Source organism: Lactuca virosa, chromosome 9 (assembly GCF_052849685.1).
Source record: "Lactuca virosa cultivar CGN04683 chromosome 9, Lactuca_virosa_CGN04683_v6, whole genome shotgun sequence".
Taxonomy (NCBI): Eukaryota; Viridiplantae; Streptophyta; class Magnoliopsida; order Asterales; family Asteraceae; genus Lactuca; species Lactuca virosa.
The window spans coordinates 62,661,440-62,680,198 of NC_136434.1; the positions used below are offsets into that span (position 1 = coordinate 62,661,440).

The window sequence follows — 18,759 nt, forward strand, 5'->3', positions numbered from 1 at the left end:
ACATCATTTTATTAAAGTCCATACAAGTAATGTCTTATAGAAAAAAAATTTGACACGTCATTAATATAATCGGACCCTTTATACTCGGTTAAAGTGGATTTATATAGAGAAAATAAAAATTAAAAAAATAATAATAAAAAAAATGGTGTTGTAAAATCATAAGAATAATTCAAGTCAGGTTTATATATAATTCGAAGTATTATATTATTAGTTTTGATTTGATAGAAGTTAAATCATAACAAACATCTAGGAATGGTTAAACTTAAGCCAAAAAATTGACAAACTACATGATTTTATAAAAATTTGCCCATAAAAATATGGCTATATGGGCAGCACAACCTCATGCCCATATCAACCAAACACTTGCCTCTTACCGAGAAAAGAAGACATGCACTGAGCCCATGACATGCCAAGATCTATGTCGGAGGTGACTAGCTCCTTGTCGTCCCACTCCTCTTAGAGGTAACAGATCAATTTTAGAAAAAAAAATGCAAATTGTGGAGAGAGAGAGAGAGAGAGAGAGAGAGAGAGAGAGAGAGAGAGAGAGGATGTGTCCAATTGTTTGAAATAAAAAAAAATGTAAAAAGTATTTTAGAAAGATACAATAGTCATTTCAATTTAGAGAGACAGCAATTACGAGGGGGTATTATTTGATTTGGAATCGAAAACCAAAACCGAATTCTAACCAAACTAGATTTCAAATACGGTATTTAGTTTGGTTTTGAAAACTGAATTATGGATTTGAGTTATGGTCCAGTGGAATTCGAACTGAACCAAACCGAACTACCGAATTTCATGTATTAATTTACATATTATATTTCTTTATACTGTATAAATTAAATAAGCAAATGCAAAAAATATTGTGATATTCCATATTTCGCAGACTACTGAATTTCATGTATTAATTTACATATTATAACTCTTTATACTTTATAAAAAAAATAAAAAATAAAAATGTGATGTTCCATATTTTGCGGACATCGATTTCTCAATTTCAATATCTCATAAGTCCCCTCGTTTAGTCCATTCTTCATGCTTTCGTTTTGTTTAAGCATCTAGAACACTGACACACATTTGCCTACTATCTCCTCACTCTGTCGTCGTTAAAACTATTGGAAGTCTGATTATATTTCTCTCTAATTAATTTCTACTGTAAATTGCTCTATCTATTTTAAACCATTTATTTTTGTTTTGTTTGGAACTTGATGTTTGATGTCTGGAACTTGTATTTATATTTCATTTGGAACTTTATGTTTGATGTTTGAAACTTTAGATATTTATATTTGAAACTTTGGATTTTATTTGTAACCTTAAAATTTTGGTTTCACTCAGGATTTCAACTGAACCAAACCAAACTGTAATTTGGTTTTGGTTGTCTTAAATTTGGTTTGCTTTTCAGTTTGGACCCAAAAAAAATCAAACAGAGGAAACCAAACTGATTCCCACCCCTAAACCAAATGGCTATAACCTTTAAGTGAGAGCATTCTATGCAAATGGTATACTTTAGGGACTTGAACCCAAAATTTTGCTAAACACAAAGACCAAATTTGTAGTTTTCTCTAAAATATATCATCTGGATTGGTAAAAAAATGCTTTGTTATTTCCTATTAACTTTTTTCTATAACAGCAAAATAAATATTAAATAGGTCGGACAAATTAAGACAAGCACTGAAAAAACTTATTTAAAATCAACGCATCCACAAGCAAACAAATCAAAAATTGTAACTTTTAATGGACCAACTTATTGATCCACCCTTTTGTAATTTACCTTCTGAGTGGATCCCAACAAAAATGTTTCGATTATCCCTAGGCACTAGCCACTATTAGTAAGGGATCTTTTTTTCTACAAAAAGACACCTGATTTGACTAGACACCTGCCAATAATACATCCAATACCAATCATCACGCGCTTAAATTCCATATCCTTCATATTTACCTATTTGAAATTGCACAATCATTTTGGAGAAGAATCCAATTGGGGGAAAGTGTGATTCTATTCCCACAGACATTACCATTTACCATCACTAAAGCCGACCCAAAAGCACCACATCATAAAAAGTAACCTTACAGCTTATAGTAAAAAAAAAAATGCAAAAGCAGACTAAACGAATAAACTGTAAATTTTTCCTACCAAAAAAAAACATCAAGTGTGTAGCAAAAGTCGCACCAAAAACACAGTAAGGATACACATGAATTTTCTGCAATCACATTTCTCAAGCCTCTTTTCTTGTGATCCTGTTATTTTTACCACTTAGTTAGCAACCATATATAATCAAGAAAAAAGAAAAAAAAATGGTTTATACCTGAAACAATAGATTCCAAGTGCTGTTGTGATTTCGTGAATCACTGATGTAGCAAAGTGTAGATACAGTGCACCTGAGAGATATTCATGACAAAAGAATATATTCAATTACAATTTCATCAAAAATTTTAAGTAATAATGTTGATTTTTAGATACCTGTGTATAGACAGAAACCTAGCAGAACCCATTTCTCATCAATTAGGGGAATTCTGCCACATATTTCAATAACCATTTTTAGCCAATCAAATGCAACAAACAGCAATGTACTTTTTATTTTATTTTTTGTTTCCTAATTATTATTATTATAGCATCAGATTGTGTGATTGAAAGAACTAAAAGTAGATTGCTATAATAAACAAATGAGTGAGAAATATGTTGCTATTTCTAGCATTAGAAGATGAAAAAAGTGGGATTATATTTATAGGTTAGAAGACCACATACCCCTCATTCAACCAGGCAGTGAGTGCATTTGCAATGGCAAGCGGGAGATAGAACAAGGACTAAAAAGGAAAATAAAATGGATTAGTAAATCATATCATTGACTATTTAAAAGATGTGATTAGTAAATATTTTAATTAAAACTTACCATGGACATACTAGTTTTTAATCCCTTAGGCTCATCACACAAGTGAGCCAATATCATCCTTCCCTGCAAATACATGAATAGTCATTAGTGATTAGTCAGTCTCCCACATTTCTAAAAGAAGCCAAAAAACTATAAATTTAATTTTCAGTTTATAATTTGTAATTTGAGTTTTATATTCCACATAGAATGAAATCTTACCACAAGGAACCCAAATGCTAGTCCAACTCCCATAACAACCATATGTGGGTAACTCCCGATCAAATCATATGGAGACATAAAATCCCTATACATATATAATGCCTCAGAATGACAAATCCTCAAATCTTTCTAAAAATAAGTGTTTAAATTTTTGGGACATATGGAGTAAGAAAAATAGAAAAAGGCACATACCACAGAAGAACTACTGCCAAGAGTACACCAAATGGGACAAGCTGTCATGGAAAGATAAAGAGGGGCAAATAAGTCTTTTAACAATCAAGACATGAGCCATATGATTAAGAAAAAAATCGCCATTACTTATTACCATGGCCAAGGCCTTTAGCATGCTTCCATGTCTCATGCATACAACCTTATAAACATTCTGCACACTAAAACCATAAATAAATAAATAAATAAAAATCAAAGCAAAATGATATAAAAGAAGAGTAAAATTAATTTAGAAAAAGATATATACTTACTTGAAGGTGAGTGTTGGTATAACTGCAAAAACTATCATACAAAACAAAACTGCTCCATATGTAGGGATTCCTGAATTCAATAATATAAAAAGATTAAGCAAAAAATGTGTGTATGTGTTTGTGTGTGTTTGTGTGTGTGTGTGTGTGTGTGAGAGAGAGAGAGAGAGAGAGAGAGAGAGAGAGACCATCTATAAAAGGAACCCAACCCAAAAGGGGAATAGACTTCCCAACATCTTGTGCCCACCACTCAGCACCTGTAATTAAAATGATCATGTGAATAAATAAACAATTAAATAATGTTACAAAAGGAGTGAATAGAAGATTCTAGAAGCCTAAGAGTTGCATACCAACTATAGCAGTGAAGAAATGTGCCACGTAGATCAGCATGAGACCCTCTGTAGGTCCATTTACTGCTGGAAGGATTAATGTGTTTGTAAAGTAACTGCAACATGAAAACTAACTTCAGCATACTTATAATTATTAATTCTAAAAAAATAAAAAAATAAAAAAACTTTTGTTACTTACTGTTCCCATGTTGCTCCATAAAAGGGAACAGCTGAAATCACCCAAAACCAAAATGTGTATCTTCCACACATAGCAGTGCTTCCAAACGCCAATGCCTCCAACTGAATCATAATTTATATATTAATAAAATACAATTGGACAACAATGACAGCTGTTGAATATAGACTTGAGAAACAAAGAAGGCATACTGCACATGCAAGTGCATCACATCCTGCAGAAATTACAAAAAAAAAAGAAAAAAAAAAAAAAAAAAAAAAAAGGCATAAGTTTTCATTATTAGCAAACAATATGAAACATTATTTATAAGTAATAATCACCATGATCAAAAAGCTCTCCCAATGGACTAGATGAGTTTGTCCTTCTAGCTTGCTTTCCATCAACAGCATCAAAAGTCTAGAATCAACATACAGGAATTTTGAACATTGGTAATGAAGAAATAACACCCAAATGAACACCTAGACAATTCTATTCCACTTTAACTAATGAAATATAGATACTTAAGTATATCAGAGGAATAAAGACATAATTTCATAAAGGTGAACAAAACCTGGTACAAGAAGAGGAGTAATCCATGAGCAAAGTGAACCCATCTTGGTGGTGGAGAATCTAATTGAGGTGAATATATCTAAAACAAGCCCAAACATAAATACAAGTTAGAAAAAAAGCAAAAAGTAATAGTTTAAATGTTTGTTTATGTACAAAGATGAAAGCAAACTCACATAGCCAAGTGATGCAGAGATGAGCAAGAACATGAATCCTGTTAGTGTTATCTGAAAAGAGAAGAAACCTCTGTAAGAAAACAAAACAAGGGAAAAAAAAGTTTAAGTTATATAGCAATGCAAGATAAGATAGTTGAAAAGGCATTTTACCATATTGGGTCTAAAGCATCCATGACATGCAGCAAGAAGACAAAATAATTAGTTACATACATAAAGAAGAATCACCAATGAGTATGTATGTTGTATGAAGAGAAAAAGGTGAACATCACTTACGGCATCCAAAGAGGGAAGAAAGTAACAAATCGACTCCAAAATGGTTGTAGGACATATTTTGCAAGATAAGAGTGATCAATTCCACTGTACTTGTATTTGTGAAGTGCATTTATGCCATGAACACCTATATATCCCATTGGATATACTGCAACTTAGCTTTTACAACCTGCCAATTATGGAAAACACACATACAATGTATAAACTTCAAATTACAACCTTGCCTCTTATTTTTAGTCATATTAACTGCATTTTGCATCATACAAAATGCATATGTAAGACTCAGGCAATCAAATAACACCATTAAGTTCATGATGGTGCTTATATGCAGTAGAAAGTTTAATCAGAACTCAATTAACTTGACAATTGACATCAGGTTTCTTAATGTCTTATTTGGCACATGAAACATGCAAATGACTTTGTACCCAAATCTAAAAGCTGATATGATTCAGCTAAGCCATATTAACAATTAGCAACTGCCAAAGTAAGTAATTCATCCTCAACTTCACAATCACCTGAAATCAATGTGCATATGCACCAAAAATCAATTATTGATGTGTAGCTTAAGCAAGTCTCCCATTAGAAGAGAGGAAACTGAGTTTTTAGAGTTAGAGCATCATTCATATGTTACACATTGATAGCATAAAGCACAGTCATACAAGGATAAAGGTGGTATATCTGTTTTACACACAATGAGTTTACTTACAAAACAAACACCAACCTGGCTGAATGATGAGAAAAACGTGGTGGATGATGTTGATCTGCAAGTAAGGAATTTAAAAAAGTGAAGAAGATGGACCGGAGCATAGGATTAAAGGCGTCCAGTTATTTAGCACTTCTTAATCAGTTCTCCATCATGGCCCCAATCCTCTTGCATTTCTCGTTGTAATTTTATACTTTCAAGTTTTTTTCTCAAATACAACCGACCTAGAACTAAAATATCCAATTGCAAATGCCGACATGAAACGAACTACATGTTGCAAATTACAGATAACAAATTCGAAGCAAAATGAAGGAAAAATATTTGAAATCACGTGCATAAGTTAATCATCGCAACACATTGTAACAGCAAAAAGTTTGTGTAATTTTCAAAAATACTAATAGCAGAAGTTGATCTAAAAGAGAAAACCAGTAATAAGAAAAGCAGTAACTAGACTGAAGATGAGAAACTGATCGATAAAACATTCGGATTCTACCAATCTAGTCTCTCAACTAGAGTAACAATGGCGGAACTTGGTTACTCCAATCAACCAATTTCCGAAATCAACAACCGTACTCAATCACCAAATCCGTTTAACAATGGCGGTCGGCATCGAAGATGGAGGAATTAGGGTTAGCATAAAGAAGAAAAAGGCAGAGATGGAAATGAAGAAGCTACCTCGAGTACAGAAGAGTATGAGGAAGAAGCCGCAGAACGATTTTTGCTCTCAGGGATGGATCTCTGGATTTACGATAAAAGATTGGAGTTTGGACAAAAGCTCGATTCCCTTTCCAATAATTAGACAATTTTTCAAAAATGTCCCAATGGTTTACAAAAAGTACCATAGATGGTCCTTATGAGAAATTTGTTGTATGGATGGCCTTAAGTTTGAAGGTCGTCGAAATTTTTTGTGAAATCTCTCTCTCTCTCTCATCAATTTAAAAACTAATTTAAAACCTAAAAAAATTGTCATATTCATCCCAACTTCCAAAATGAAACCTAGAAGCTTATATATTTGACAAATCTCTACACAAGATCATCATCTTAATCATCCCCTTCAAACCACCACTAGCATCACCTTTATTCACCATCGTCATCTCACCTCCAACACTCTCTCTTCATTATCGTCATGGCGTGGAGATGTTAAGGAAAACATGAAGAAAAGCATGAGAGAGAGAGGGAGATTGATGAGATTTCATTGTTCTTCGTCATTGTCATCACTTGAAATACCCTTCGGTAGGGTAGTTATAAACATTTATAAAATCCTCTTATTTTAGTTCAAAAGAGTTTCAGAGGTAAAATTGCAAAAATACTGGTCTCAAATACCAAACAAAAGTTTTAGTTAAAAAGATAGCGAGGTTGTATCAATATAATATCATAACAAAGTTTAAGTTCAACCACACAAATCACGGATTGCCTGATAAGTATACTTAAGGTTGACTTGTTCAAAATAATAATGATGGATGTCATTATACTTAAATCAAACTTTCAAAATCAATTTAAAATCAACAAAGTTCTCATTGATTTAGTAATTTCAAATAAAGGGTGTTATAGACCCAAAGGCAAAGTCAAAAGGGTTTAGTAACATGTAATCTAAATTCAAAGTGTTTATCAACCCTCAAGTTAAAGTCAAATTGTTTATAACCCATATATTCAAAGTTAAGCTCTAATTCAAAAGAGGCTAAGAGTGGTAGCTAAATAATATCAAGAAAGATCCAATAATGTTTTAAAAAGCTTATCATGGCGCGTCATAGCTCCAAGGTTTGTACTTGACGTCACGCTTTAACAAAATGTCGTTTTAAGTCATATATGTATAAAAAATAAATAATAGTATATATATATATATATATATATATATATATATATATATATATATTATTTATATACAAAGTTGTCACCTTAAGTCACGCTTTACAAATGATGTGGTTCATCACGACTAGTAAAAACTTGAGGCTTGACATTGCCACCAAGTCACGTCTAATGTTATTTATAACCTTGGATCCAACAATATAATCAAACAAATGGGATAAATTATAATGTTGTATTATTATTTATGTTTAAAAAAATGCAAACCTAATTCTCATCTTTTTTTCTTAACACCAACAATACTAACTACTCTCCAAAATCACTTTGAAATTAAACATTTTTAATGCTATTTGAACAATTTATATGTATTTGTGCATTAGGATTGTGCTTTTGTCATACTTTGAAACTTTATTTACGTTTGGAACTAATTTAAGTGGTGTAATCTTTTTTTAATTTATTTATTTAAATGGGTTAACCTAGGTTTAACCAATTTATGTGGTAGGTTGAGTCGGGAACTACATAAACAGGTCAACCCGGTGACAACTCATTTATGTAAAAGGTTGGGTTGGGTTGAAAAATATCAACCCATTTAAATAAACATGTTGGTTTGGGTTGAAAACTTCAACCCAATTAATAAATGGGTTGAACCCGAACCCAACCCAGGTCGACCCATTGTCAGATCTAAGTGTGGCGACCAGAGGCCAGTCGACTGTCTTGTCGTTTTGTGCCCACGGCATGGTCAAGGAGAGCCACGGTATGGAGGAGTGTTGATGACATGGACTCTATCTTTGACCTTTGACTTTTGACCTGAGTTGACTTTTGGCCAGTTCGTAGTTTTTAGGAAATGGATTGAGGGGGAGTCTTGTATGATTGTCTAGGTGGAGTATAGCACCTACATTCTGGAAGAGAGAGAGAGAGGGTAGCAGTTGAGTATCAACTGAGATGTGAGTCTCTTCACTGTAGTCATGGTTCAAAGGCAGGAATGTTGGCCCATTGGATTATGTTTATAGGATGATAGTTGTCTTTGTGACACTTGCTGATATGCATGTATGTGTTTGTTGTCTTTGTGACTTTTGTTGATGTTATTGTATGCTTAGTTGTAGGGGTGAAATAGACCCAGTACTGGTTGAAAGATACTGAAGGAGTTGAAATAGACTCAAGGGATGAAATAGACCCAATACCAGTTGAAAGATACCAAGAATTGAAATAGACTCAGGTGGTGAAATAGACCCAATACCGTTTGAAAGATATCAAAGCAGTTGAAACAGACTCAGGGGTTGTGACATCCCCATTTTTAAGGCCAGAAAAGACCGATTTGTTTATGCTTTATTTTAAAAATCAGAGTATATTTTTAAAGAAATATATTGCGAAATTTGTTCTCAGAAAAACATGATAAATATATTATCAAAGCATTTCCGAATAAATGTAGTTTGTTCATATTAAAACGTTGGGATGTCATCGTCAATACTGAAACATAATCATAAACAGACCTTACATTTATTTACACTAGTGATCTACATCTCCTTTAAATCTCTCAGTGTAAAGTGGCTTCGTATCGACACCTGTGATACAAATAAACTGAGTGGGTCAGGTTGGGAAACCTGGTGAGCACATAGGGTTTTCAACCCACAATAATATAATTATTATATTTAATCATCAAACAATCAACCTAATTACTCATCCCCATTATCTTCTTTTACTCTTAAGGATCTACCCTAAGAATTATCTACCACTCATTCCTAATGAATTTTCCTAAGGAATACGCACGAAGTACATCGTCGCCAGGGTTTATACAATAGGCACTAAATCTATAGTTTCCAGGGTTCATCCAACGGGTGCTAAGTCCATAGCTCATTTATCGACAGTATTATTTTCGGCAATCCACCGGAAATACATGTCAATGGGTTTTTAGATTACACCGGGTGAACACGCCGTTCACAACATCTACAGGTTGCGAGCCTGCTAGTGTTCCACGGACCGTCTAGAATAGTCCATTGTTGTCATCCATACTCTGCTAGATGACGGGGCCAACGTTTGGGTAAAGGCTTTTCTCACTTTTCACCTCTCACCCTCATCTCATGATCTATATCGCCTTTCATCTCATCTTCCAACTTATTTTTTTTATCACACACCAACTATTTTATCTACCCATGTTTTACCCCAACATATTTGTAGATATAAAATACATATACAGTTTAAATCATTTAAAACGTATATAAAATCGATCATCCAGCATAGACAACAAGTACTCAGATAATATGCACACATAACATGTAATTTTATATAAAATATTTCATATTTATGTGTAAGATGAAAGTAATATGCACTCACTTGTAGCGTGCTTTGATAGAATCTAACTAGAAATAGTCAGCGGCTCGTCGTTGTCCGGCTCGGGAAGGGAAACGGCTTCAGCAAACGAGAGAGAGAAAGAAAGTTAGGTGTAAGAAAGCTTAAGGAAGGGAAACGGCTTCAGCAAACGTCGTGAGAATTCATTTCTCACGTCGTGAGCCGTGCCTGATCACCTCGTAGCTTCGCCACCTGCGTTCTAGGCTTGCACGGTGTCTGCTTGACTCCTCACGTCGTGAGAATTGATGCTCACATCGTGAGCCCGTTCCGTAGACTTGCCATCTACATTCTAGCCTTGAAAAGTGGCGTTTTGACTCCTCACATCGTGAGAAAAGAGGCTCACGTCGTGAGTCCGGTCATATTAGGGTTTCTGACACAGCTGCATCTTCGGAAGGTCATAACTTTTGCATACGACCTTCGTTTTTTACGTTCTTTATATGCACGCGTAGGTGGAGACGTACTCTAAAACTTTCATTTAGACCCCTAAGGCTAAAAAGCAGTTTATCATAAACTCACTTTTTACGATTTCCGGTGTCGTGCCGGTTTTGTCACGAAACTTCGACATGTCATAACTTTTTCGTTATAACTCGGATTTCAGCATTCTTTATATGTACAGAAACCTTGTGACATATAATAAAACTTAGTTAAGATTATTTATTATAAATAATCTTCTATCAAAAAGTCATTTTTGATGCTTATCGTCTCTAAATTGACTAGCCTGAATTTGCGGGCGCTACAGGGGTGAAGTAAAATCAACTTAGTTTTTGGCTGTTATGTATGTTTTGCATGGGGTATTTTGAGGAAACTCACTAAGATTTGTGCTTACATTTTATGTTTATGGTTTCAGGTACTTCCGGTTTGAAAGGGAAAGTCCCAACATGATCGCACCGCATCCACCAGTATTTCGCATTTTTTGATATGATTTGTACTCTGATGACTATTTTATACATTATTACATTTTGGATGGATTTTGGAATGAATGAATAATGGCTTTGATAGTTTTAAAAGTAAAATTTTTACATAATATTTTAGGGACGTTACAGGAAGCATGTGGTATCATGTGGGTCTATAGTCATACCCACTTTAACAATATTATCGGGATTGGAACACATAAACTTGTGTGCATAATCCCAAACTCTTGCATATCAGTATGTCATTTTTTCTTCAATTAGAGATATTATGCTACACATAAACCTTAACACTTTTGACGAGGAAATCACATAATGGAAATTTCATTTGAATTATGGATTGCATCTCTTTACATTTCATGTTGGGTTCCCGTATCAAATCCTTCATAACTTTTCTTGCAATCCACATTGGATTCAAAAGGGAAGCATTGTTGGAATCGTTAACACATTTGTGTTCATATATTTTTTTTTAAACTTGGAAAGTCCTCTCTTTATTCATTCATTATGCCCGAAGTCAACAGGGATATAGAAGTTTGTCAGTGTTCCCCACATCTAACAACTAAACGAACATTATTATATTTTTGGAACCCGAAGCCAGTAACTACTGCTTATAACATAGTTAAACAATATGTTAGTTGATGTGATGAGTTATACTTATACCTTTCTCCAACAATTGATCTCATCTTATTCTACTTCATTGTTGAATCGTAGATATTGTATTTTACCCAACCATATCTTCCTAGTCAGTCTCACGGCTATCTCTTTGTTATCATCTTTATCGTCTTCAAAACTAATTTCCACTTGAGATTTGGTCATCTCAAGTAAAAAAAAAAATCAAAGTCTACAGCACATTTTGTGTTGAAGAATCATATTTGCACCTATTGTTGGCTTTTGTTTTGAAATCATCAACTTCTTCAAAGTCTATTACCACATCTTATAATACATCATCCTCGTACTCAACGTGAAGAAAATACGTTCTGCTAGGTTTTGATGATGACACCATTAAAAAAAATAATAATAAAAAAAATCAAACATCAACAAATGTTAATGGTGAAAAAGATGAAGAAATGTGAAGCTCTAAGGTCATCCGTTATACCCGCCACTAACCACTATAGTGGTGGGTGCCACATCAACATCACATTTCCTAACACTAACTATGTGATACCTACCACTAAACACACAACTCCACCTCATTTTTTTAATTAAATTTAAATAAAAAATACATAAAAATCATATAATTTTTTTTTAAATACTAATTTTCATTAATTTAAAATACCAAATTACATTAATTAAAAACTACATTAATTAAAATAAAATAAAATAAAAATAACGTTAAAAATAAAAAATTACATTAATTAAAATAAAAATAACATTAAGCATTAAAAAGCTAAAAATACCAAACTTCTAATTTGTGTGTTTAAGCAAGGTTATTTCATTTTGGGGAATTCTTCAACTTTTGCCAAGCTTTGACATGTCTAAAACGTTGATGATTTGTGTTTTCATATTGCTCTATGGTCATATTAACCGGATCGATATCGGCTTCGTGTACGTTGTTTATAACAAAGTTGTAAATTTCATTGAACTCAGAACATTTGGCCCTCATATCGTGCCACTTCAAGCATATTTCATCAACATTTCGAATTACACAACCCATTAAACCATGAAAAACACTTTCAACATTTCTCCAAAAAGAACCGGAAGTTTGACCAACGTCTTCTGCCGAAACCATCACCCATGCTTGTGCTAATTTCTTTTCTTCCTCTTCAGACCATTTCTTATTTTTGGGAGGCATGATTTTTAAAAGTATCAAACAACAAAAATGTTTGATGACTACAGAGAGAAGAAATGTGAGAAAAATAAGAAGATGAGGGTTAGTATTTATAGGTAAATATTGAAGGAATTGAAAAATAGCCGTTAGGAAGGAGGAAGAAAAGGTCAAACGAGACTTAATGCAAGAAATGAATTCATTGGTCGTTTGGAATCATTGTCTGGAGCACGAAGGGCCACGACCACGACCCACCACGAATCACCAGGGTGGTGTGCACGGTTGTGGTTCGTGGCCACCATACCGGATGGTCTAACCCCTTAAAAAACCCTAGAAAATTACTCATAATCCATGTAAGCGTTTGTATAGGCACATCAGTTATAGGATTGGGTAATTCACGGTAACTAGGTAATAACCCAAAATTGAATAAATTACCCGTTTTCATGTTGTAATATGTTAAAAATGTATGGCTAAATCATAAATAATTCCAACATATATAGATATATTTTTTTCAAAGGGTTTCATAAAAATTAACACTTTGTTAATGACACCCACAAACAAGCTAAACGAAAACATTTTACCATAATCAAGGTATATTAAGGTTTTTGGTTTGTTGAGGTGACAATAATATCATAAAACAGCTTAGCAGAAAAGCTTTTCTATTTCTATTGTAGATGCTCTTAAATACTCACTCCAATCCAAAAACTAAAACAAAAACAATTTCAAGAAACACTGAAACACCATTCCATTTTGGCTTTAAACACATGAAAAACACCAAAACCAACCCAAAATTTGATTAAAACACTATTTCACTAACCACTACCAAAATGACCCCTAAACACATGATATAGTATCAGTACTTGGTAGCATCATGATATGTACACCAACCTCCTTCAACATTTCCCTAACCATACAAACCAAACCAACTCCTTTCAAGTTTCAACATATCACAATTACGCTATTAACCCAAACACATAAATAAATAAATAAATACATGAGACACCATTTGCCATTTGATCCAACTCTTTTTCATTTTGTTTCAAGTTTCAAGATGAAATTGGTTCATATGGGTATGATAACCACGGGTGTTTCAAAGCTTCTGTTGCTGAAGGCCGTTTCTTTGGATTAATTTCAAGCAAATGAGACACGAAATCTATAAACCCTTGATCACCCATTGGTAACCTATGCCTTAATGATGTCTTCTTTGGAATCAGATATTCCAATCTGTTTGTATCCTGAATACAAACATAAAGTATAAAGCATAAAGCATCATGTATACATAGACTATTAGAATTATATATTTCAAGGTGTACCTGGTTTCGGTCATAAAGCATGTGATTTTTTGAAAAATATTTATACGTATCACGTCCTTTGACCAACATGTCTTGGTCAATGGGATTAATAATTCCAATCACTCTAGCAAGCAAAGTAGCAGGGGAATCATTCTGGAATAGAACCTACAAAAAATATATATATATATATATATATATATATATATATATATATATATATATTATTTCACTTTGGCAATTTGCATACTTTATAAATTATAAAAAGAATAACTAAAAAGTTAAAAACTCACATTTCCAGTACAAAGTTCAGCTAAGATGCATCCAAGGGACCAAATATCAATCTTTTTATCATATGAAAGCCCCAAAATAACCTCGGGTGCACGATATGACCTGGATTGAACATAAGAACAAAGATGATCTGTTTCAAAACAGCTGCTTCCAAGATCAATCACCTTCACTTCACATCTACTGTAGCTTTTCACTAAAATATTCTCGGGCTTTAAATCACAATGTATTAGCCCAAGTCCATGTAAAAACTGAAGCGCCTCTAAACACTGGATCGTTATCGACTGCATAAAAAAAATGTTATTTTTTTAGTTTTTTATCATAAAAAGAAAAAGGGGTGAAATGGAAACAAAACAAAACCTGCAATCTTGGCATTGTGAAGTAAACCTCTCCTCCGGATTCTCTATTGAATTTATGGAATTCGTATAAGTTTGCCTTGAGAAGTTCACAAACGATTAATAAATGCTCCTGAAAGAATTTATTATAAACAAGTTAATAATACAAAAAGGAAAAATCAAATTTATATAAAAAAAAGTTATGAATTTGACTTACTCGGTAGTAAAAGTAATCATAAAGTCTGAGAAGGTGGTATTTGTCACCGGGATCATTTTTGTTGATATATTTTAGAAGCTTTATCTCATCAAGACTCTGGTCAAAAAAGTCTTTGTTGTTTTTTATTATTTTTACACACACATCCATGCCTGTGTGAAGATCATGTGCTTGAATAGCTTTACTAAATGCAGCAGAACCAAGATATTCTGTAACATGATATCTACCAGCTATCACAGAATTTAAAACAACATGGAAATTCTTGTCCTCTTCAAATCCAGTTCTGAGAAAAAACAAAAATCAAGGGTAAAATGGTAATTTTAGATGCAATAGAAGACGATAAATATTAAATAAGACAATAAGACATACCTGTTTTTTCTGTGAACAATTTTGAGGTTGAAGATTTCGTAGTCTTCCTCTTGAGCTTTTATCTGGTTCACTTGCTCTTGGACAGCAGCTGCTTCTTCATCTTCCAATAATGCCCCTGGATCGTCTTCCTTAGAATTGGTTTCTTTCTTAGCAACATGGGCATTTTCGGCATAACCGTAATTTGAGAAAGTGGAAGGGCTCGAATTCGCTGAACCTACAGCATCTTGATCATCTTCTTCTTCTTCTTCCCTTGAACTCTTAACAGGTGATGAACTACTACTTTTTCGTCTCCATGGAGGGGCGAAATCGTCATTTCCCATTAAAGTATGCAATCGATTATCAGTTTCCTCACTTTTGTTTATCCAGAAAGCTTTATTAGAAGCAGCCACTGGCTGCCCGTCTCTAGGTGGTGGAAAAGAAAATCCACTGTTTGTCGTGTTTTTTGTTAAAATTACAGGTTTATCATGATGAAATGACGGTTTTACCCTTTTGTCTTTCGTGGATTTGTCAATATATTTCTTCTCAGAATCATGTGATGAAATACCAACATCATTATCACTACCAAAATCTGCAACATCGCTGTTGATTCCAACACCAATTGATCTCACAGAACCATGTTGTTCTTCATCTACACAAAGATCATCCAACAGGGGCATTTTAGTCTTTTCCAAGACTTGCCCTTCGCTTAACATGATAAGCTCGTTTGTTTGTGTCACGAACCCTTTCCACACAGGCTCTGCACGCATCAAATTCAACTCCTCTTCATCCATGAGCTCCCCATCATACTGAGCAATAACTGGATCCATACTTTTTGAATGAAAAAATTGGTCACCTGATAAATATGAATCCTCGTCAGCAAACGACTGATTGTCATCTTCGTTTTTTTCTGGAGATATTTCTTGTGGGTCCCGATTATTTTCATGATCTGTTTTCTTTTCATTGTCACTTGGGTAGTCAATTTCGTGAGCTAGAAACCAGGTTTCATCTTCAATTGGTTGTCTCATGTAGCCAACATCATCATCATCATCATATTCATCTGAATCCCAATAGTCATTTGGGTAATCAATGGATTCACTCATTCCATCACCAATTGTTGCAAAACCAGATACTAAATCAGAAGTGTCCTCAGTGATTCCCTGGCTTACAGAAAACCAATTGCCACCTGGAGGCCTTTTTCCACCTAAATCATTAAAGGAGTAGAAGGTAAGATCAAATAACATCCCTAGTTACATCATGAACAACATAGCTTTTAACAAAAATAAAAATCATACATATATTAGTGAGTACTGACCTGAAGAGCTTATTTCTTGGCCAATAGGAACATCAAGAAATGAGCCTATAAGAAAACTAGTATCAGCATTAATAGTCTTTGAACAAGGCCCATCACGTTGATACTTCTCCTCCCAAGTTATATTTGATGCTTTCTCATCTGACTTGAGTTTGACAGGTGGCAACCTAGGTAATTCTTCCTTGTGTTTCTCTGAGATAACTGGAAAACCCAACCCACCAAAAGCTTTTGATTCATTATTCCCTTGAGTTGTTGAAAAATACAAAGATTTTCCAACCTCATCCACTTGCTCTTTGATTGCTGCCCTAATGTTGTTGTCAACACCCCGTTTTCTATCTTCTTTATCTCCTATACCTGAATTAGCATCATAACTAGTTGATGCAGCTCCCTTGGGGAATGGAAACACTGTTTTAACAGAACAATCTTTCCATACATCTGATGAACTGTATTTAATTTCATCTGTTCTTGACCAAGGGTTGTCCATAAGTCTATCTTTATCAGCTAATTCAGATGGATGAATCTTTGATTGAGAAGAAACCGGATACTCTTTTGCATCATTTGCTCTAATGGAAGCAGCATCAGTTTGGTAAAGATCAACTGATCCATTACTGGAATTAAACTTTCTTGAATATAAATCAATCACAGTTTCTTCTGAATTATTAGATAACATATAATTTTTATCCCTTGTTCCTATTGACTCTCCCGCTTTACTTTGCTCTTCAACAAAGGCAACATTTTTCCATTTACTATCTGATCCATTCCTTGTTATTTCCTTCACAACAAGCTCCTCTTTTGATACTTCATCACTCACACCAGGTTTTGACATACTTTCTTCATCTACTAACTTCCCTCCTATGTCCTTCCCTTCAAGCTTAAGACCTTGCATAAACCCATTTAAATCAGTCTGGTTACCTATCTCAGAGCGCAATGCAGCCTCAGCTTTAGCAAACTTATTACTTCGCAGAAATTCAAGTATGACGTTCACTGAGCTTGAGTCTGCCATGTCAGAACTGTAATAGACAAGCAAAAAAAAAACCCTAATATTACAGCCAAAAAGATCAGAGAAGAAAGAAAACGAACATAACTTGACAAAACAATATTCCGCAATTCGTGTACTTCATCAAGACCTGTTCAAACTCAAATGCAAGTTTCAGCAAGTGTCAACACGCGGCTCAACTACAAATTCCTTTCAAAAAAATCAACGCTACACTTCGTTTTCGAATGTCACACTTGCTTCTCAACTTCAAAACGAAGAAAAAAAACTCAGTGCGTTGATGATTATGACAGATAGATTAAAAGTTCGGATCGAATCTCGATCAAATTTGCATTTCAAATTACTAGGTCTGCCATCGAAAACGAAGCGCGGCTCCTTTTTAGGAACCTTGGGAGTAACTAAACAGAATTTTTGAAAAAAAAAATACTCAATTTCAAACGTCGCATTGTAGCCTAGTTAGATGTAACTTCCAGTGAGTTTTTTCCGATTTCTACTGTATTGTTACATATAATAAAACCAACTCATGTTATATGAACTGTAAAGTATCACGAATTTTACCTAAATCCGCATATAGCATGCGCCGAAACGTAAGTTTTATGTGCAGATCTTCTTCTAAATCCCCAATAACCTTCTTGTTTTTGCTGCTTTCAGATTTAAGCCTCTTTAAAATTGAAATCTCCGCTTGAAGTCTCGGAAGGAGAGTTAAGGAAGAGAATGAAGAAGTGAAAGTTTGAGCTTCAGTGATTAGCAATGGCGGAAGAGAGATGACCTGGACTGGGCTGAATTTTAGAGCATTTACTCCATTAGCGAACTCTATGGTGTTTCTTCATTTGTGTAATTGGGTATATTTCCCCATAGCCTACTTCCCAAACGCGGACGAATATATTTACTTTAGACCCTCAAGTATGTAAAATTGTCACATGGACTCCCCACACATTGAGTAAAGTCTTTTTTGGCCTTCTTTTTTGGTGGAGTTTTTCATGAGAAAAACTTAAAATGAAAAAACTTGTTATATAGATTGTTTAAAATGAATAAACTTGTGAGAGTTTTTGCAATTTATTTTTTTATAGATTGTTTTATAAAAAAAATTATATACAGTTTATTGAAAAAATATGTGAACTCAACTAAAACTCATGATAAGAACTTAGTAATTAACATAGATATTTTTGAAAAATTTATGGTTTGAAAAAACAAATACAATAATTTTTTCAAATTTCAAGAGATTTTTGGTTCGGAAAAATCACAAAAACTTTTGTTGTAGTTGCTTTTAACGTGTTTATACTTTATAATTTTGGTCAAACATATAACTTCTTCAATATTTTTTAATAGCTAAATATTCTAATTTCGGGCAGTCTTGTCGTGTTTTTATTAGACACGG

The 18,759-nt window shown here is 33.8% G+C and overlaps 2 protein-coding genes across 3 annotated transcripts; both read right to left on the reverse strand.

Annotated features, from left to right (window-relative positions):
• Positions 1 to 1,957: 1,957 nt before the first annotated feature.
• On the reverse strand, positions 1,958 to 6,576 carry LOC145137462 (choline/ethanolaminephosphotransferase 1-like). 2 transcript variants are annotated; one of them, XM_079071592.1, is made up of 20 exons: positions 6,458 to 6,576; positions 5,801 to 5,840; positions 5,083 to 5,248; positions 4,960 to 4,969; positions 4,810 to 4,860; positions 4,638 to 4,715; positions 4,408 to 4,483; positions 4,279 to 4,301; positions 4,091 to 4,191; positions 3,913 to 4,007; positions 3,751 to 3,819; positions 3,566 to 3,635; positions 3,412 to 3,475; positions 3,279 to 3,319; positions 3,087 to 3,171; positions 2,889 to 2,951; positions 2,744 to 2,802; positions 2,459 to 2,511; positions 2,304 to 2,376; positions 1,958 to 2,235 (listed from the first exon to the last, which is right to left on the reverse strand). In XM_079071592.1, the coding sequence occupies exons 3-20, from the start codon at positions 5,217 to 5,219 to the stop codon at positions 2,214 to 2,216; spliced, it is 1,170 nt and encodes a 389-aa protein (XP_078927718.1). In that variant the 5' UTR covers positions 5,220 to 5,248; positions 5,801 to 5,840; positions 6,458 to 6,576; the 3' UTR covers positions 1,958 to 2,213. The 2 variants fall into 2 exon arrangements, with proteins under 2 accessions (XP_078927718.1, XP_078927717.1); XM_079071591.1 differs by lacking the exons at positions 5,083 to 5,248; positions 5,801 to 5,840; positions 6,458 to 6,576 and having other exon boundaries at positions 4,960 to 4,982.
• A 6,748-nt stretch (positions 6,577 to 13,324) lies between these two features.
• On the reverse strand, positions 13,325 to 18,223 carry LOC145136376 (uncharacterized). The gene is made up of 8 exons (XM_079070497.1): positions 17,940 to 18,223; positions 16,391 to 17,397; positions 15,100 to 16,279; positions 14,734 to 15,013; positions 14,542 to 14,649; positions 14,187 to 14,465; positions 13,918 to 14,061; positions 13,325 to 13,839 (listed from the first exon to the last, which is right to left on the reverse strand). The coding sequence occupies exons 2-8, from the start codon at positions 17,388 to 17,390 to the stop codon at positions 13,651 to 13,653; spliced, it is 3,180 nt and encodes a 1,059-aa protein (XP_078926623.1). The 5' UTR covers positions 17,391 to 17,397; positions 17,940 to 18,223; the 3' UTR covers positions 13,325 to 13,650.
• Positions 18,224 to 18,759: the final 536 nt, after the last annotated feature.